The 21214-nt window shown below is 44.1% G+C and overlaps 1 protein-coding gene and 1 long non-coding RNA gene across 2 annotated transcripts in view; one reads left to right on the forward strand and one right to left on the reverse strand.

Moving 5' to 3' along the window:
* Positions 1-1857: 1857 nt before the first annotated feature.
* Positions 1858-5645, reverse strand: LOC120410612. Its single transcript, XR_005602910.1, has 3 exons — positions 5135-5645; positions 3281-3356; positions 1858-1970 (listed from the first exon to the last, which is right to left on the reverse strand). It is a non-coding gene; the product is annotated as an uncharacterized LOC120410612 (long non-coding RNA).
* A 265-nt stretch (positions 5646-5910) lies between these two features.
* LOC104687394 (transcription initiation factor TFIID subunit 4-like) overlaps positions 5911-21214 on the forward strand; it is a 146183-nt gene continuing 130879 nt past the window's right edge. The window contains exons 1-2 of the mRNA XM_010396487.3: positions 5911-6982; positions 10672-10844. Of these exons, the coding sequence (XP_010394789.3) occupies positions 5953-6982; positions 10672-10844 (1203 nt within the window). The 5' untranslated portion in view covers positions 5911-5952. The remainder of the gene's footprint in view (positions 6983-10671; positions 10845-21214) is intronic.

The following is a 21214-nucleotide window of genomic DNA, read 5'->3' on the forward strand; positions in this document are numbered from 1 at the left end:
CGGTCCCGCCCCGCTCGGCTCTGCCCGGCCCGCTCGGCTCTGCCCGGCCCGGCCCGGTCCCGCCCCGCTCGGCTCTGCCCGGCCCGGCTCGGCTCTGCCCGGCCCGGCCCGGCCCGGTCCCGCCCCGCTCGGCTCTGCCCGGCCCCGCTCGGCTCTGCCCGGCCCGGCCCGGTCCCGCCCCGCTCGGCTGTGCTGGGGCACGCTCGGTCGCCCGGCCCGGCCCGGCTTCTCCCCGCGCTCCCCCGCCGGGGCAGTCCCGTGTCTCCGCTCGACAGCCCCGGCCCTGGTGCAGCTCTTGAGCTGTCCCCGGGCAGGTGACAGCAGCTTTGGTGATTGGGGGTTTCGGGGTGTTTGAGGGGCCCGGTCGTTGAAGGGCAAATCCTGGTGACCCACATGAGCAGTCGAGAACATGCGGAGAACTGCAGGAGTTGGGGGTGATAATATCGGTTCGTGTTTCACGGGGATTCCCTTTTACTCTGCTGACAGTCTTGAGAGTCACATCCTGGCAGCCAACACTAAGCAACACAACTGTTGATGAAATCTTGACCAAAGTGTGGGATTAATCCTGAAAAAATACCCTTTTAGTACAAGTAAAAACACACCAACACCTCATGATTTTGAGATTGCACTTGATTTGTGTGGCTTAAGTAAGAATCACAAATAAGGCTTCTGTTGGAGGCCACGATACTGCCTCAGGCCCCCCTAGAAAACACCACAATAAAGACCAACCTCTGGAAAGGGGACTTAGCTTTTGTTTCAGCAACTGGACATTATCATGTTGCAAAGATTCAGTAAGTATTTTGTTCAGAATAGGCCTTCGAAATGCAATAAGAAGCCAGATTTTTCCAGAAGGGACCTGCACGTTCCTAAACAGGAGCCAGACTAGAGTCCTGGAAACTTTGTAAAGTTTGTAAAGTTTCCAGGAAGACTGGAGTGCCCAGGGAGCTTTACTGTAATTGCTTCCAGCGTGTCCTGAACTACTTGAAAGATCATGAAGCAAAGTTCTGCTGTAAATGACAGGATATACTGTATGAAGTCTGTGGGACACCACTGTTGAAAATTTGCATTTGTAATTCAGCTCAAAGTAAAGCTACTGTTAGAGAAATAACAGAGACACCTATATTCTGTTACAAGAAAAGAGGCTGGTCTGTGGCTGCTTCTCAACCTCTGTTGGAGGAGGTGGAGAGCCGTGTAACAGTGTAGAGGATCAGCTACACTCTGTGTTACACGGATTTCCTGCTGCCTTACAGAGGAAAGTAGGAAGGAAGGCAGGAAGGAAGGGAAATTCTAGTACACATCTTCCTAAGACTTCTCTCATCTGCCTCTCTAAACTGGAGAGGGTGGCTTTTATGGAAATACTCAGTTTAATGCCACAGTATTAGAAAAATGGACACTAAAATTTATTTCATAGTCAGGACTAGTTGCAGAATCCTATGTCTAATTTTCCATTCTACATTTATAGAATTAGGGTTCCAAGGTCACGTGGTTGAAAGAGAAAGCAGAGAGGGACAATTCTTTGAGCTCAGGACACAGTAGATGAGCATTTCAGGAGAGAACTCAAGTGGAAAACTGTCAGGGTTTATTTTTCACAGAACCCCAGGATGGGTGAGGCGGGAGGGGCCCCCAGGGGCTCCTCTGGTGCCACCTCCCTGCTCCAGCAGGGCCATCCCAGAGCACAGGGCACAGCAGTGTGTCCATGGGGCTCTGCAATATCCCCAGGGAGGAGACTGCACAGCCTCTCTGGCCAATCTGCTCAGGGCTGGGCCCTGCCCAGGGCAGAAGTTCTGCCTCCTGTGCAGGGGGAGCTCCCTGGGCTCAGGCCCTGCCCGTGGCTCTGGGGCCATTGCTGGGCCCCGGAGCAGAGCCCGGGCCCTGCTCGGAGCCCTCCCCGCGCACAGGGACACCCAGGGCTGAGGGCCCCTCTCAGCTGAACAGGCTTGACAGCCTTTTCTGAAACAACTTGTAAGTTTCTGGAAGAGAGAAGTTGGCCAGAATGAATAACCAAAAAACAAACAAACAAACAAACAAACAAAAAAAAAACCCACACCAAAACAGACAAACAAAAAAACCTGCACAAATACCTAGGAATAGAAAACTACCCCCTTGAAACACTTAAGGATTAAATTCTAACCTTCTTGATGTCAAATATTCCTAAGTCTCTCCATGATGTCCTGTCTAGATCATTAGAAAAGTATTTACAATTACCTTTGCAAGCTTCAAAATTTCTATAAGCCGTATATAAAATGAAATTCCTTTGCAACTGAAATACACAAAATTAAATTTAGACATATTCTACCTTCCAAGCAGTGGCCCCAGGTTTGGTGAAGAATCTAGAGCAGAAATCTTATGAAGACCAGCTGAGGGAGCTGGGGGGGCTCAGCCTGGAGAAAAAGAGGCTCAGCACAACTCCCTGACAGGAGGGGGCAGCCGGGGGGTTGGGCTCTGCTCCCAGGGAACAGGGACAGGAGGAGAGGAAACAGCCTCCAAGCTGTGCCAAAGGAGGTTCAGGTTGGGTATTGGGAAACATTTCTTCATGGAAAGGGCCAGTCAGGCTGTCCAGGGCAGATTCCCAATCCCTGGAGGGAAAAACATTTGGGTGTGGCACCTGGGGACATGGGTTAGTGGTGGGTGGCCTTGGCAGTGCTGAGGGAATCATAGAGGTCTTTTTCAACGTACACCTATGCTATTCCTAGGACAGCTCTTTGTTCTCTAGTCATCTTCATGCTCTCCAAGTTCTGGAGTTTATCATTTCTATGTCATACTTAAAATGAGCAGTTGAAGGAATATTTTTATAGTGTAAAGTGAATTTCAATCACATAGGTAAAGAGTTCTTCATTTAAAGAAGTTATCTCAAAATCTTATCTGAATTGGTAGGTACCATCTTGATGGTAAATTTAAACTTAAGATGGGAAAATTGTATAATTGAAGGCACTGAAATTGTGTATATGAGACAAACCCATGACATATAAGCAGGAAAACAGTGCTCCTTTCTAAGCCCTTTGACTTCTGTAGAAGACAGTAAGTTACTTGTCCCCGTGCCCTGTTATCATTCCATGCAGCTGAACATGGCAGGGGGATGTTGCTGTGTACTGAGTTATTAATGACAAACTTGGGCTGCAAGCAGGGCACAGGGCTGAGCAGTGCCGAGAACTGAAGAGCAGCTCAACAAGTTCTGTGGTGGATTTTCTTTTACAGGCAATTTTGAAACCATGGTTGGAAGTTAACTTTCCTAAAGACCATTCTCTAGCTCATATAAAAAATAATTCAGGAAAGACTGTACCTTAAAAGATCAGATTAGATGATCACAATGGTCTCTTTGATTTCTCTTTTTGTTTTATTCTGTACATATATAACTCCTAAAATGAAAGAGCAACAAATATGTTCAGAAATGTTTTCTGTGATGAAATGCATGAAAATATTTGAAAAATATTTTTATAATAGAAGAATGAATACAAATGTTCACAGAGATTCTATACTTTACTAGAAGTATTTTTCCCTATGTAAAAGCTCAGGCCCAAAGCCAGTTTCAGCAACAAGTTTATAAACATTCTTAGGTGTGTCCTCACCTCTTGACTTGAAGGCAGTCCAGTGTGAGTCAGTATACATCATGTTTTATTAAATAAAACATGATATTACACTTCCTTACCCTGTGTGTTTATATATAACTAAAATAGCTAAATTTAAAAGAGGTGAGTGGGAAGAAATACAAATTAATGTTTTACAGATTACCCATACATAATGTACCTTCAAACTGTAATACTTGCTCTTTTCTCCTTTCAGTGGGAAGGTCACTTTTATCTTCTAAAGTTACAAAGCAATTGGGTTTCCTCCAGGGTGGTTTTTATGGAAATACCCAGTTTAATGCCACAGTATTAGAAAAATAGACACTAAAATTTGTTTCACAGTCAGGATTAGTTGCAGAATCATATGTCTAACTCTTCATTCTCTTATGAGAACTCTGGAGATGGTCGTACGTAAATGAAGTCCAGGAGCAGGGCAACTAAGTGAGGGATGCATGGAATGTTCTCTGATAAAATCAATCAAGTGTGTGTCTCATTAAAAAGTAATATCGGATAGATTTATATTTTTTCCAACCCAAATGAATATTTTTTATATTTGTGCAATAGCAAATTGAATCATAATGTCTACTATGTTTTAATTAAACTTCCAGGTAGAAACATTTGTTAAAAATCCAAATTTAATTTAGCTGTAGCACTCCACAAAAGCAATGCTCATTTTCTAAGCAAATTTTTGATCTACAGATTTCTTGTGTACCTTTAATGGTGCTTTTCATAAACTTTTCCATTCCCACAGTGGACCATCACGCAGTGGACCATCTCCTACTCATACATCCTACCACGCCTTTGGACATTCAGTATTTTTACTGGCTACCTTCTTGAAGAAATATGCACTGGTTTAATTTCAGGAGACGTTTAAACTTATCCTAATTAAACTGGTGCAACCTGTATTTAACAGATTTTAAAAGTGGTTTATTTGGATCATCATAAACTTGCTCCTAAAGGACAATCAGGAAAAACTACCCTGAATAAAAATGTAACCTCCTTTGAGAGGAAACAGAGGGTAAACAGAGGGTAACAGAGCAGCCAGGAGCAGTTTAGTCTTGTGACTCCAGCAAGTCGTACATGGTAGGACTGAGCAGATTGAGCCAGGACTGGAGAGGAGCTGAGTGAGCCCCTCACTCCTTCCTACCAGTGCATTGAGCAATTGAATGTCCGTATTCACTGAGGCACCTTTTTCAGTTTTTTGGAAAACCCCAAGAGATCACAAAATGAGGAATGATTCTCCTTTTCAGACTACAAGAGCAGCAGCTCCAGTACATCCCAGTTTGCAGACACTCATGCTATTGTAGGCCAGTAGAGACTCTGGAATCCCAGCTGCTGCCTGCTGCTGGGGTCACAAATCCATGGTTATCCCTTGCGTGTTATTCATAGGGGAAAATGTTTTTATTGGAAGGTCCTACTGAAGACACTGTCCTGTCATTAGTTTAAAAAAAAAATTATTTAGGACCACTGTCTTTCTCTTAAAAGTTACTTCAGAACGTGTAAGGAAGTGTTGATGGGAAAAGGGCCCACAGGAGCGCCATGACAAAAGTGTTAGCAACAAAATTAATTACCTTAAATTTCCCGCGAGGATGCTACGGGAACACAGCATGCCAGGACAGCTGCTCTGGTGATGCAAAGAGCCTTATTTTTGTTTTCCAAATCTTCTGCCAACAGCGTCCCCGTTAGGAAATTGTATTACTGCAGCCATTCTGGTCTGCGTGGAGCAGGAGCTTTGGACACCGGTAAAACTGCAAAGCAGAGCAGTGCAAACGTGAGCTGCGCGTGCCTTGGGGTTTGGGACAGCTCCGTCCGCTGCACATCCCGCGGCGGGGCCGGTGCGGGGCAGCCGAGGCGGTTCGCTCGCTTCTCCCGGCGGGGCAGGGCGGGACGCGTCAGCCGCCACCGCCTCCCCGGGGGCAGGGAGACTGCTCCACAGCCCGCATCCCTGCGGCACCTGCTGCCGGGCCCCTGAGGAACTCGGGGGTCAGGGAGGCTGCTCCAAACCCGCATCCATCCCTACGGCACCTCCCTGCACACGCGGCCGCCCCGCGGCTTCCCGAGGGGCATCGCCGCCCTCCCCTTGGGCGGCCGCACCTGCCGATCGCCGCGCTCCCGCCGGGACGCTGGAGCCCGGTCCCGGGCTCGGGGCGCGCTCCCGCCGGGACGCTCGGGCGCTGGAGCGGTCCCGGTCCCGGCTCGGGGCGCGCTCCCGCCGGGACGCTCGGGCGCTGGAGCGGTCCCGGCTCGGGGCGCGCTCCCGCCGGGACGCTCGGGCGGTCCCGGTCCCGCCCCGGGGCGGGGCGGAGGCAGCGGCCCCTCCCATGGTGCCCTGCGCGCGGCAGAGCCCCGCGCCTGCGCACAGCGCAGCCGGCTCCCAGCTCAGCGCAAGATGGCGGCGGGCGCGTCGGACCCACTAGAGGAGATGCTGCTCTTCTCCGAGGAGGTGGACGAGAAGGCGCTCAGCGACCTGGTGGGATCCCTGGAATCGCAGCTGGCCGGCGGCCGCGGCCCCGCCGAGCCGCCCCCGCCCAGGACCTCCGCCCCGTCCCAGCAGCCGCAGCCGCAGCAGGGGAGCCTGGCGGGGGGCAGCAGCCCCGGCCGGCAGCAACACGGCCGCCCCGCGCCCCCTCCCGCGCCCGGGGCAGGGGAGGTGGCGGGGCGCCCCGGCAGCGCGGGGAGCCGAGCCCCTGCCCAGGGGCCTCTCCCGTCCCCGTCTCCCCCGGCGGCGGCGGCAGCGGCGGCGGGGAGGGGAGCGAGTGTAAACAGTAGTAGTGTGCAGCAATCACATGGAGCGGCTCCCGGCGGCGGCAGCCCCGCCGCGCCCGCCCTGCCGCAGCCCGCCGCCCCTGCCCAGCCTGTCAACAACCATGTGGCCGCTGCAGCCGCCGCCGCGCGGGACGCGGGGAGCCCTGGCCCCGGCCCCAGCCCGCCCGCCGCCGACAGCGCGCCCGGGGCCGCGGGGGGCGGCGGGACCCTGGCGGGGGGCGGCGGAGCGGCGGGAGCGGCCGAGGGCGCCGCCGCTGCCCCCGCGCCGCGCCCCGGCGAGGCGGCGCCCAACGGGGAGGGCGCGGGGGCCCGGGCGGCCGCGGTGCCGCCCGTCAGCGGGCACGGCGGGGCCGCCGCCGCGCAGCCCCAGCCCGCGGCCGGCGCGCTGCCCGCGGTCACCGCGCTCGGCGCCTCCGCCAGCCCCGCGCCCGCACCGCCGGCCCCGGGCTCGGCCCCGCCGGCCCCCGCGGCCCCCGCCGCGCCCAAGCCCGCGGTCACGGCCAAGGCGGGCGCTGCCCTGCCCGCCGCCCCCCAGGCCGTGTCGCCGCGGCCGGCGCTGGGCGCTGCCCCCCGGATCGTGGCCCCGCAGCTGATCGTGCGGCCGCCGCCGCAGACTACCATCCAGCTGCCCCCCGGCTTCACCATCCCGCCCGGTAAGTGGTGCGCAGCGCTCCCGGCATCGCCGCTCGCTCTAACGTTCTTCTCTTGGCCGAGGGCTTTCCTTTCCTCCAAAGCCGTCATGTCCCCACTGCTCGATGTGCTGGAAACCAAAGAAGAGGCACCTGTCTGAGGGCACCGTCTGACGAACAGGCTGCCGCTAATTAGGGTGTAACTGGTACGGCTAATGCAGAGTAATTGCAGCAGTTGTTGGGTGAGTTACTGGTTTTGTCCTGGGGAGAGCGGCAGTCACGGTGAGTTACTCTGTGATGGTGTAGTTGGACACCGGATAAAAAGCTGGAGTGGTAGCTAAGAATAACTTTATATGTGTTTTGAAGGTCTTTAGCTTCTGCTTTACACTTGGTGTTCCTGAAAAGTTTTTCTGCTTGAAAGAATGTCTTCTGCTGTGAACCAGGTGGCAAATGTGTGTAATCTAAAATTTATAATTTCAGTAATTGTGATAATGTCGTTGTTATGTGAGGGTAGTCTTCACGTGACCAGATTTTCTTTCCAACTGTGAAGCAACTGTTATGTCCTCTTTGTACCCCTCTAGGTTCCTTAACTTTAATTACTAAAAATTTAAGTTCAGCAAAGTTGCTAGCTGACCAAACGACTCAGGATTCCTACTCTTAACCTGTGTATTGTTTCATCTGAAGGGTACTGTGGTCCCCTGCTTAGATTTTCATGTTGCAAAAACGTGGGTATCTTCATATCTTCTTGATTTAGGAGTTAATTTTAAGCTAATTCTTTTTCTCCTGTTAATACCAATGGCATGTTAAGATGTGGACCTAGTGATGTAGTCTGAAATAACTTAGTTCTTCCAACTTATTTCTTAGAATATTTGATATTTATTACCTAAGTAGCGCAGTAATGTGATGGTGTAGAAGCTTGCTTCTAAGTGGGCTTTTAGAAGTTGTGTATTTAGTCCCAGTTTATGGAAAATCCTCCCGAGTCTGATGCTCCAAACATACAAATCTTGGTGGTTTCATGAAGACCCAACTAACTTGAAACAGATAAGTTGCTGTTCAGATTGCTTTGGTGCCTTTAGCCTTTGACTCCCTTTGTTAATCTGTTGAAGATTACTATATGCAGATGATAGTGTGCACTGTAACTTTGCACACAGTTTCTGAAGTTCATTGTGTCGATTCTTTGATCTGTTACTTACTTTCAAACAGAAGAGGGAAAATGGAGCTTTGAAAACAGTCTGATCCAGGATTTAGAAAATGTTTTGGAAATAATACACTAGAAAGTTTTAATCAGAATTGGATTTTATTACAAGATAGTTGGAAATCCATTAAATTTGCATAAACATGAAGATAATATGTTCTAAAAGTATGTTCTAAAAGGAAGTTATTCAGAAAATACAATGTTATTTTTGAGTTTTTAACTTGGTGGATAATTTATAATTAATCTGTAACTCCCATATAACAAACTTCTCTATAAAACAGAAATTTAGTATCAGTTTTTGACAACAGGTTATTTTAGCAAGCAATAGTCATAAGTTGTTTATTTCATCTTTACGTGTCTGACAGGAAGGTAAAATTAGTGTCATCCTTTAACTGGATTCTAACTTGTATCAGCTGCTCAGTAACAGGAATTTGTAGTCCTCTGAATTGAATTAAAATACAATGTTAACACATGAGCATTTATTCATTTATAGTAGCAATTGTGTCTGCAACTTTGATTGAGACTGTGTGGCACGTGTTGCAATTAATTTTTCCTTTCCACGCAGTCTTTCTCTATTCAGAATTAGGTTTAGAAAATGGGAAGATAAATTAAGACCACACCAGTGAATCTGTATAGTGCAAATAGGACATGCATTTTTTTAATGTGTGGTAGGCATTATCCTATGAGGATTTTTATATAAGGTTCATAGTATAATCAGAGAAGTGATAACCCGTTTGGCCAGTTGGCATATTGGGGTGTCCAGATGGTTTAGGAATGGCATGTACCAAATATATCATCTGCTTGTAGGATTTTCTGCAAATATAAACTGTGAAGCTTAGTGCTTGAATGCCTAATGGATCTTAAAAGTTACTTTTTAGATCAGTTTTTAATGAGTTTCTTTCAACTTTTTAATTTTCAAATTACTCTTGGCTTTGAAAGAGAGTTATTATTATGGCTTTTGGATGTGGTTCTTCCTGTAGCTCTGTATGCCTGTTACCTTAAACCTTGATTTCCACAAATCTTTAGTTTATAGTGGCAGAAATTTGCCTTCTGTTTGTGTTTATAGGAGGAAAGGTTGGCTGGGAGCACCCAGCTCTGTGAGTGAGGGCTTTTATGTGTGCTGCAGTTCTCTCATGTGTTCGTCCCACAATTGGGATTTGTTTTTCCATGTCAGACTGAAAGAAAGACTTTCTTACTGTAGGGTTCTGAGATTTGTTATAATAGTGTTTGAATTTCTTTATTCTCAGGGTATGTTGCAAACTGCATCCCTTTAGGAAGGTGTTGGGTTTTTTCCTCTGGGAAGTTAACAATTAGAATTGGATGTAAGCTTTTACCTTTAGAATTGGATATAAGATTTTACCTTCTTCATTTTCCTTTGAAAAGTTAAAAAAGTATATGAAGCAATTTGCACATAGAGATAAGCTGCAGAAACAGTGTCTACTGACTCTGTTATCAGCAACATAAAATGACTTCATAGGTTTTTAGGTTTTGGTTCTCTAGTAGTTGCAGACAAAATGTTTTTCTGTTTATTTGACCTGTTGTGTCCTATCTAGGTTAAATTATTAAAATGTATTCTGGAATAACTTGGAAATTCTTTTAAAATAATCTGTCTGGAGAACTGCTTCTTGGTTGTGAGTGAGCTATAGGAAGAACATTACATGCTTTGCAGAGACCTTGAATAAGTGTGAAACTCCAGGATCCATGGACCAACTTAGCCATTGTCTCCCCTTTTCTGACCTGCTGACTACAAAACTTAGGGCACTGCTTGATGGCAATGGCTCTGTTGTGTAGAAGGCCTCTATTTGTGAGGTGTTTTACAAGAAAATAATCTGAAAAAATTATCATTTACTTCCAGAAAATGCTAGAAAACACTTGCCAATTTTCTGAAATTGCTGCACTGTATCATTGTGTACTGAGGAGTTGTGTTGGTTCTCTGAGGCTGACAGTGTTTGTTGTTGATGTTTAAACCACAGGTAGTGCCTCCCAAAGTGGTACCAAATAGATTAATCTGTTAATGCTCAACGTTAAGTAAATCTCAACTACTGTATGCTCAGAAGTGTGTCTGGCCTAATACTTGCGTGTACTCATAAGATGTTGTTTAGTAAAGCTCTTGGGTCATTGTCCCTGGTATGCATGTATTGAATTCTGTTCCCAGCAGCTGCATTGTCCTTAGAGTTTACTTTTAATGAGTATTTGTTTCTAATTTTGTTCTCCTGACTCTGACTAGACTGCTAGAAGTCACTGTCCCCCAAACACTCAAGTGGCTGCTTTTTTCATCACTGCTTGCCATAAACTGCAGTTATTTAAATTCCAAACTGAATTGGGTCTGCTAGTGGGGGCTCCTTTTCTTCTTTGAAATAAAATTTCGTGTTACACGAGAATCAAAAAAGACACAGTATAGAGAATAATGTACAGTGCTATACATTAATTTTACTCTGAATTCTGTGGTTAGATAGTTCTTTATATGTTATTCTTGCTGTTATTTACTGTGTAGTGACTGTTCCCTTGCCCTCACTAGGGATGGTCCTGGTGCGCACGGATGCTGGACAGCTCGTGATGGTGCCCCAGCAGGCTCTGGCACAGGCTCAGATGCAGGCTCAAGTGCAGACACAGGGACAGGGTCCTGCCAGCCTGTCACCCAGGCTTTCTGTGCCCACAACTGGCCCTGTTTTTCGCCTGTCAACAGCTCAGGTATGTCCGGCTTGATTTCACTTTGGTGCATTATGTCTTACACATTATAACCTCATATGTTTCTGCAACTGTGCTTTCCTCCCCTTTTTGTTGTGAAAACAGGAAGTACTTAAATGTAGTTTATTTTATGAGGCCTAGGATTTTTTTTTTTTTTTTATTTAAGGAAAAAGTCTGCCTTAGTCTCTTAAGACTGTGTTCAGACTGAGAGATGATTGGAGGCTACAAAGCTCAGTCTTAGTCTGGACTGTGTATCACTCGTTTAATAAGTGCCCCTTGCTGCTCTGAATCAGAAGCACTGTTATATCCCAGGATAGCTAATTTCACTGAACGTTAGAAAAGAGAAAGCCAATCACATTCTATCCAAGGATTTGCAATAATTTTAAAATAATTTTTTAAGTATACTTTATTCAAAAAAAGATTTGTTTCTTCTAATTTGCCTTTGGGTGTGATCTGTCTACACTGAAAGTTTTGTCTGTTGTGAGTACTTTTCCCTTTTTCTAGGGATTGACAGGATAGAGTGCTTTCCTCTCCCAAACTCATCAGTGGAGTGTGTTGATTTCAACTTGGAGCTGATTTATTTTCTAGGGTGAATGTCGGGGTGGGGGGGGTTGCCTTTTTTTTTTTTTTTAGATTTCTTTGAAGGCTGCATTGGTTTAAAAGTTTGTAGAGAGGCAGTTTAACTTTGGGCCGTTTAGGACTAGAACTGAGCTACTTTACTAAAATGTGGAGGCAAATATCTTTGGATGTTAGTGCAGGGCTGCTGTGCCATAGTAGTGACAGGCAGAGTTTAAGGTAGTTTTGCCTAAGGTCTCTGTTTGCAGAAGTGATAAGTAATTCTGTGTGGAAAGATGAAAAAGGTGCCTTTACAACTTTTTAGTTGTTGTAGAAGTTGCTTGAACTAGTTTCAACATGGTTTTTCCCAATATTTAACATTTGATTACTGTCCCATTATATGCTTTATATATTGCATCATATTTATAGTCTAAAAGATTTTTAAGTTTAATTCAAAACTGAAAACAATAAAAGGAAGCTGGAATAAATTTGCAGAATTGAAAATAGTAACATGAGGCCATCTACAAACCAGGGAGTAGCCTACTAGAGTGTAAGTTTTAGAAGTGAGTGTCACTAGGAAGACTGTGGGTCACTGGAATGTATCTCAGGAAAGACATAAATGAGAGCCTGGAAACACTTGGAAAAACTTTATGCTCTCAAAAAAGATATAAGTGCAGTATTGGATGAAATTTGTTAAAGACCTCTTTGCAGAAAAGGCAGCCATATAGTGTTTAAATTCGTGGTGTCTGGAAGAGTAAGACTCATAGAAACCTTCAAAGAGAAATGTATTCCAGGAAGAATAAACACAGAGATAAGCTTCTGTTCATTTACAGATTTTTTTTTTTTTTACTAGTTTGATGACAACAAAAATGCAGCCAATTCCTGAATTTGTACATCTGAATTTGGTTGTTGAGGACTTTCTTTGTGAATAAGTACAGTCACTTCTTTAGTGGTTACTACCAGCTCACGTTCTAGCAATGGCTCCTGAGACACGTGCGTAAATGTAAAACAGAAGGTGTATGGTGGGACTGTACCAAGAATGGAATCTAAGTCTGTTAATTTTAGCTGGGTTTCTTCCATACTGTTAGTTTTTTATGTGGCCAGCATACTGAATTAAAATTCAATGTGGAAGCATTCATAACAGATATTAACAAATTGTTTGTAATTTCAAGACTTCTGAGGAATAACCTTTACTGCACATGGAACCTTAGGAAGTGTGCGTAAATGTAGACCCCCTGCTTGGCTCTGGCTTCAGTCTGGGGTTTGGATCCCAAAGTCAGCCTTAAGATGTGTGCACAGCAAGTGTAGATCACGTTATCTCAGGCAGCTGTTTTCTGCTTGTATGAAGTAGGTAATGTTGCAGAAGGGGTATAATCCTACTTGATGGATTTATGTAAAAATAAACCCATGAGGATACTGCATGTTCAGGTGTTCGTAGAGTCAGCTGAAATCTGGAGGAGTTCAGGTATTAGAAAGTTGTAATTGCTTTTGTACAGGGTTCTGCCCAGGTAAATACCCCACTGCATTGTAGAGATTTCTTTACACTACCTAGTGCTAACACGCTGATTCAGAATAGAGGAAGCCAGCAAGGCCTTAAGAATGGTAAATATCTTGCAAGATGCAAAAGTTTGATTATTTTAGTGTAGGGGGATTAGAATCATGATATTGTAGCTTGTCAGGATTCATCTCCTTTGAAAATCTTAGTGGTAGCTGCCCAAACTGTGCTGCATAATTTCTGTGTTTGTTGTAATTAACAGGGTTAAGAAATAATTAATATTGCCCTTGGGAAATTTACATTGAACTTCCCTGACTCTGCATTTGATCTGCAGAGTCTTCTTTCATTGTGACATGCTTATGTTTTATATATGTTTGACCTTAGTGTGTTCCTTAAAAATTGTGGTTGACAGCCTTTTAAAACAAGACTGTAAAGATTTAAATTCTAAAGGTTTATATAATCAGAACTAGACATGAGACTTTTGTTTGATTAGGTGGGTGATTTATAACCAGAGACTGTTAATTGCTTTTCCAGATGAAATGTTCAGTGATAAATATTATGCTAAGGTTTTAGAAATGTCAGTTGTTTGAGTAGTCATTATAGTTAGTCAATTCAGGGATCAATTTCTAAAATAAAGGAAATTGTGTGTACTGAAAAATAATTTTTTCAGAGAGTTTTTAATTGAGCTTTTTTCTTTCAGGAACTCTTTCTGGTGGTCAGAAAACTGAATTCAGTGAATTAAAATTTCCAGAAGTTTAAAATGAATCAAAATTAATGTCCTAGGTTTTTATGTATATAGAGTATGAATATTCTAGAGTCATGGTGTCCACTGTGACTGAAACACAGGAAAATTCTGGTGCCGTAAGCTTAATATGAACATTAAGTGCCCGAGTCCTGCAGAGCGTTATGTGAGATGGATGAACATGGCAGGCTATGGAGTTTTAACCTTTTTCTGTGATGTTATCAAGATGGTTGGTATTTTACTGTGCAGAGCTCAACTTTATTACTCTATCTTTATTCAGTTATTTTAAGATAGCTTTATTTGGATTAAAATGCAGGGTGCTTTAAATGTGTAGAGCTTAGCATTGTAGTTTAGTCACTGAGTTTGTGCTTTAACCTACTTTTACCTCTGTAGAAAGTCAGAACAAGTGGAAATTTGCAGTCTGCCTTAAGGATTCTAGGAAATAATATCTTATGAAGAATGTGTCAGAAGAAGAGATGGCTTTCATGCTTTGTGGGTATTACCGTTGCTGTTCTCCAGATTGTCCTAATTTTTAGCCTGTGTCAGGTGTCAAAAGTTACTCAGCTAAGTGATTGTTTTCAGGGTTCATTTGTATGTACACTTTAAATAATTATTGTGATGAGAAAGTCTGTTGTGAGCAATACAGCTAGGTGTAAAACACAGGGTATTAAATAACATGCCAAAGAAATTGCAAAAGCTGGCAGTTACTTTTGGCAACTCATTAAGAAATGTTGAAAGTGCTAACTGGAGAACATAAAATGGATTTTGAATTACTTTTTTTAAAACTAGAAGGAGGAGTGTCTGAAAAACTACCAAGTGTTCATCTAAATTTGAAAGCTCTTTGGTTCTCTCTCCTTGTAAGCTGTGTAATTTCTCCACTCTCAAAAAAGGAGGGGAAAATGAGGCAATGTTACAAATGTTCTGAAATAAAATCAGCTTGATCAATATATACAGAGCTGTTCAGATTCTAAACCACTTCTGCAGCCTGGGTACTACAGCAAGATTTTTCTTTCCATACCCGGGGCCATCATTTGCTAGATCTTCTCCATGATGTTGTGGAGGAAAACGAACCAGGTTTCCCCTGAAAATTCCTCTGGCTTCAGCAGCTAGGCTGATATCCAGGACAGTATGTGAGGAAGGAGCCACTTCCCCTGAGAACAATGGAAGCTGCTGAGATACAGGAAAGTGTAGTGTGTTTCCCCTGAGGAATTTGTGTAAGGCATAAGTAAAGGCTTTCCTTACAGACAGTGGCTCTATCCTTACGTATTCTGTTGTTGAAGGTTCAGAAGTCAAGTATCTGTATACAGTAGTATTGACCCTTGTAGGGAATTGATGAGCCACCTCTCTTCCCTCCCCAAGTTTAAAAAAAGATGTGTTTGGATTGGAGTGCAAAACGCAAGAGTTCAGAAAGATTAAGATCCATAACTTCCTGTTGATCCTACGTTGCTGTCTCCTGTGGGTGTGCTGTGAATTCTGGTCCTTCCATGATGAATGCTTCAGCTGGGCAGTCAAGGCACACAGTTGATTTGCACAGCAGACTTAAATCTGATGTTTCTCACTCTTTGATTGCTTGAATTTGCTATTTAAGTTACTTGACTTCTGCTGTTTGTAGTACCTTTGTCTCGTTTTTTTACAGCTGTCAGGAGTAGAGGCAGCTGTACAGCTTTGGGTGCACTTTTGTGTTAGGCTCGTGGGAGAAGAGAGGCAAGTCCATTTTGAAAGGAAGACTTGGGTTCTTCTTGACTCTTAGGTGGGGTAATCTTCGATTAGACATTTAGTTATGCTCCTCTCAATTGCTGCTGTGTAAAGCATGAATGAAATCTGATTGTCTCCATTCTTAGTGGGATTCTGGAAAACTGGCAAATGGGGATAAGCACGTACCTTGTAGGGAGGGTCTGAGCTGGGATCAGCTTAAGGCTGAGCTCAAAGGTGCTGGGGCATGGACGTGTGTCCCAGGAGGGTGGACAGTATCTGCAGCACAGTCACCACAGAGGAGCAGTGAAACACATTCAGTCAAAAGAATCAGAACCTGAATGTAACAACAGTACAGAGAGCAGTGATTGAGAGAAGTGCCTGTAGTAGAAAGATGTATTTGATATTTTAATGATCTTTTCCATTTACAGTCTTTCTGGTTTCTTTAAAATATTCAAGAAAAACCTGAATAAGTGCAATTGCACCATGTAACAGTTTTAGTTTAGTTCAAATTATAAGATTGCCTAGGATTGTAATGGGGATGTTAATGTTTGGACTCATTGACCTTTGAGGCCTTTTCCAACCTAAATGAATCTACAATTCTGTGCTATTAACTACTCTTAGCTGCAGTTTTTCTCTGGTGTGTTGTTTTGTTTAGAGAAAAATTGCAAAATATTGAGGTATATTAAAAATACCTTTCATATCAGTGCAGCTACAAGAGGCTTGTTTTTTTTAAATTGGTATCTCAGGATGTAGGAATGTAGGAAGATGTAGGAAGTACTTGGTCTTCCCTGAGTATTATAATAATCTTTGTATACATTAAAAAGTGCAAGTTTGTTGTACTGGGCTGGTGATAATGTGCTTCTTTTGGAAAACGTGATTTGGATGTTTTTGACTTAGCTGTGCATAATTTTAGTTTAACTATTTTCTCTTTGTAGTTTTAGTTTACTTTTACTTTTTGGTTCATATTAATTTTAGATGAATATTAATACATTTTCAAAGCTGCCAAAATTTTATCAGCTTTAGAATATTAGTTAAGGTATAGGATTTTTAGGAAACAAGCCATAATTTGTTGGAACTTAAATTGATCTTAGAATTCTACTCTGGGTTCTTGTATTATGAGCCGCTCATACAGTGTGGGCTTGCTTGCACTATTATATTCCTCAGAGATAATAAATAAATTCAGAAGTATTTTAAAACTGGTTGTTAGATTGCATTAAATTTTTGCTTCCATATCTTATTTTGAATCTTAGACTTGTGAAATTGTGAAAAATAGGGAGGTGCTGCCATCTAGTTTTCCTTTGCTGTGTTTCTTTTGTTTATCTGTGTTTTTCATTTGTGCTTTTCATGGTTTTTCATGCCTTTGATGCATTTTTTTCACTGGCTTTCAGTATCTTAATGCCCAGGCGGGCTTACATTAATAACCAAATTGCAAAAAATAAGTTGTTTATTTCAAATTATTTTTAATTGCAATTATTTTATGTTAGTCACAAAATTAAAGTGCTGCTGTAGACTAAGAATATAAAGTGAATATCATACAGGAAAGACTAATGTTAGCCTGGCCAAGAATATTTTATTTTGGAATATCTGTTGTTGGAACTTCAAAGCAGATGAAAGTATGTGTATTGGAATTTTCACGGGACTGCTGCTGAAAGTGGATTTGGCTTCAGAGTTTACCAGTGTTTTTGTTTCAAGTTTGATTCAGAATGTGTTTTCCAGTATTAAGTTTCTTTGTACATTTTTTGTGATCAGAAAAGGCAGTTATGTGTGAAGTTTGATGGCTTAGTATTTAGATATTTAGGCATATAAGTGAGTTACTTAACAGTACTTGTGCCACCAAGATAATTAGCTATCACTTGAGTTTTGTTTTCATTGTCTAAACAGTCTGGTGTTTTTTTTAAAGAAAATTACAGTTTTTTCTTGCTTTAGGCATTTTTCTAACTTCTGCTCTTTGGAATTTGAAGTTTATATCATGAGCTTTACTATTTTGTTTTCTGTGTTTCGATACTCACTTTCTGTTAAGTTTCACTTTAGCATCTGTTTTTAAAATGAAAAAAAAAATAATTTTTTTAATGGTATGCTGAGTGCTGCATCCCCTGCTCTGGCCATGGCTGTGTTTCTGCTGTGGAACACTCTCTGAGCAGCAGCAACAGCTCAGTCTGTGCCCTCACCGTGGTGCTGGTGGCTGATCGTTCACAAGCTGCTGTTCTTGCTAAAGCAGAGCCTTTCAGATCTGAGATTGGTCTGGTTATATACACTGTGCCTGTGTTTTCAGCATTGTTTATATTTTTGTGGCAGCTTTGGTATTTTTTTCTCATTTATTTACTATTATTGATTCTTGTTTTTCTTACTGTTTTTCACATTCTTTTTGCTTTTCTGACCAATGCTTGTTTTACACTTTGCAGAAATTTTAAGCAAATAGATAAACCTTTTTTGTTGCTAAAATGCAGTGCCATTATCAAATAAGCTGTCCCATACTATTTCTTTTGTATAAATGGTTTTTGGGCTTCTTTGCAATGTTCTGGAGAATACATTTGTGATAGTAGGGCAGGTGGGTTGGGAGGTCAGAGAGAGTAAGAAATGTGTGGTCTTTACTGTGCTTTAACCACAAAACATTTTTCCTTCTTTTCCTTCATAATGCGTGATTCTTTTCTGTATAAGCATACAATAAGTTTTCAGTACTTACAAATGATACTGTTTACATTTTTATAACATTAACACTTAGCTCTAAAACTTAGAATAACACTCAAATGTTAATAAGGCTGTAACTTTAAATGTGCAAAGATTAGGAAATGCTATAAAGGAGGTTCCTGAACACTCTCACAGTGGCTCTCATGTGCATATGCATTATGCTGCATGACCATATACTACTGTTATTTTTAATTTCTAAGGTGTGTAGGCTGAACAGTCCTAATTAATGAAGATTTATATAATACCTTTTCCTCCACTGTTCAGTGAGTTGCTTCAGGCTTACTTGCTGTGCCCTTCTGCAGTGGGAATTAATAACCAAGCAGGTTTTCTTGTGAAGCTTATCCCTGTAACAACTTTCTCAACAATGCATTTAAGGGGATTACTAGCCTCCTTCTGTAAGTAGGAAATGGAACCTAATTGTCTCTATTTTAAATATGAAATTAAAAATGCTGGTTAATTTATTGTGTTCAGTTTGACTTCATTGCTTTCAGTTGGAGCTGTGGCCACTCCTGGTCACAAACTCCACGTTGCAAGTTGGGCACTTGTAAATACATTGCATAAGAGTATGGATGACAGTGGATTATCTGTATTTGCAGGCAGCACTAAGCACTTGAGGCAGGAGTAGAATACAACTGAAGTGCCAAAATTCAGCTGGTTTTTATTTACCAGATATTTTGGATGAAACCTAGTGATTGCAGAACAACCAGCCACTTCACCAGAGCATGAGAAAGTACTTTGATAAATATTTGCTTCAGCAATAGGGGTTTTGAACCTAGAACCCCTGGTTTATGAAGGTTTTCTCTTGAGGCCCCAAGCTCCTCTCCCTGTCCTGTGTAGTTGCTCCAAGTCCTGTCTTCCTGCCCTGTTGTCCCAAAAGGGACATTGTGCATATGAGGAACAGAGCAACATCTCCCTGCTTTGGTTCTCATGCTCCACTCAGTGATACTGTGGTGGCAGTGAAGGTTCTGCCTCTGCTGTCTGACCTGTTGGAGATTCCAATTCCAGTCATTTTCTGAAATTGTGTGCAAATGTGAAGCTTTTAAAGGGATAATACTTTGGGTCAGTTTCACTGTATTTTTACCAGGCTGAAAAAAAAAATCAAATCTCTGATAACAAATTTCTCTGCATCTGACATTCAAGTGCCTGTTCATCTGAACCATAACCAAAGGAATTGAGAGGCAGTCAATAAATGCGTGAAGTTTCTCCATGGACTCTTCAGAAGTTTTAAGTCTCAGGAAGCAGAGTTTGCTAATGGGGAGTGTTATGATGGATTAATAGCAGTTAGGGCTACAGCCATGCTTGTAGGAAAGGTTGTATGAGTTAGTTACTCAAAGATTATGTGGTGGTTGACCCTGGCTGGACACCAGGTGCCCACCAGAGCCTCTCCATCCCTGCCCTCCTCAGCTGGATGGGGAGAGGAAATGTAAGGAAAGGCTCATGGGTCAGGATAAGGGCAGGGAGAGATCCCTCACCAGTTACTGACACAGCAAAACAAAAAAATCTGTTAACAACCAAATCAGAGTTGGATAACGAGAAATAAAAGCTAAAGCTTAAAACACCTTCTCCTCACCCCTCCTTGCTTCCTGGGCGTAACTTTACTCCCAGCTTTGTCCATCTCCTCCCCTGAGTGGTGCAGGGGATGGGAAATGGGGGCTGTGCTCAGCTCATCCCAGGTTGTCTCTGCTGCTCCTTCCCCCTCAGGGGAAGGGCTCCTCACACTCTTCCCATGCTCCAGTGTGGGGTCCTTCCCACAGGAGACAGCGAACTCCATGAGCTGCTCCAGCCTGGTCCCTTGCCATGGGTGCAGTCAGTCCCTTCAGGAGCTGCTCCAGCCAGGTCCCCTTTCCATGGGTGCAGTCCCTTCAGGAGCTGCTCCAGCCTGGTCCCTTGCCATGGGTGCAGTCAGTCCTTCAGGAGCTGCTCCAGCCTGGTCCCTTTCCATGGGTGCAGTCAGTCCTTCAGGAGCTGCTCCAGCCTGGTCCCTTTCCATGGGTGCAGTCAGTCCTTCAGGAGCTGCTCCAGCCTGGTCCCTTGCCATGGGTGCAGTCAGTCCTTCAGGAGCTGCTCCAGCCTGGTCCCTTGCCATGGGTGCAGTCACTCCTTCAGGAGCTGCTCCAGCCTGGGTCCCCTGTGCCAGCAAACCTGTTCCAGCTTGGGCTCCTCTCTCCACAGGGCCACAGGTGCTGCCAGGAGCTGCTGCAGCGTGGAGTTCCCGGGGTCACAGCCTCCTTCAGGCAGCCCCTGCTGCCGTGTGGGGCCCTGCAGGGGCTGCAGGGGGATCTCTGATCCATCCTGGACCCCACGGGCTGCGGGGGCACAGCTGCCTCTCCCTGGGCTGCACCCGGGCTCAGGGGAACCTCAGCTGCAGCTCCTGGAGCAGCTCCTGGCCCTCCTGCCCTGCCCTGGGGGTTTGCAGAGCTGCTCCTCTCACAAATTCCCACTGCTGTCACCCAGCTGCAATTCCTCGGGGATTTCCTCCCCCTTCCCAGATGTTCCCCAGAGCTGCTGCCACTGTCACTGCTGGGCCCAGCCTTGGCCAGGGGTGGGTCTGTCCTGGAGCCGGCTGGAATTGGCTCTGCTGGGCACAGGGGAAGCTTCTGGCAGCTTCTCACAGAAGCCACCCCACCACCAAAACCTGGCCATGACAGCCCAGTACAAGTGAGCTCCCAGATTTGACCTTTAGCTTATGCTTCTGCCAGTGTCTGTGATCCCACTTCAGTTTTCTCTTTGTTAAACAGGGCTGTTGATTGTTTGAGGCATCTCAGATGGCATCTTAGCCTGGTCTATTGTGTTTATAAGAAGTCTTCTAGATTAATGGTTAGAAATAAAACTGAATTTTATTTCAGATTTTGCAAATTTAAACCTAAAAATCTAATTAAAGTTGAGTTTTGCATAACGCTTAGTGAAGCCATGTATTGGAAGACGTAAAGACGTGTATTGTGAAAAACTTGGCCCTGCTTTTGTGTTAGTGTTTGTTCAAATGCTGTTGGGGTATTTTCTTCCTTTTGTGGTTGATAGTGGCCAAGTTTATTGACAGGAATGATGATGAAAAATGTATGGAACTAACTTGTCAGAAGTTGAGCTCTCCAGCTCTGTAGTACAGAGCCTGTGCTGCTGGTACCTGGAGTGTAGGTCAGTAGGTGGTTCTATAGTACAAAATACAAGTGTATCCCAAACCTGCTCCGAAGGATTTACATA

The sequence above is a fragment of the Corvus cornix genome, chromosome 11, assembly GCF_000738735.6.
Source record: "Corvus cornix cornix isolate S_Up_H32 chromosome 11, ASM73873v5, whole genome shotgun sequence".
Lineage (NCBI taxonomy): Eukaryota > Metazoa > Chordata > Aves > Passeriformes > Corvidae > Corvus > Corvus cornix.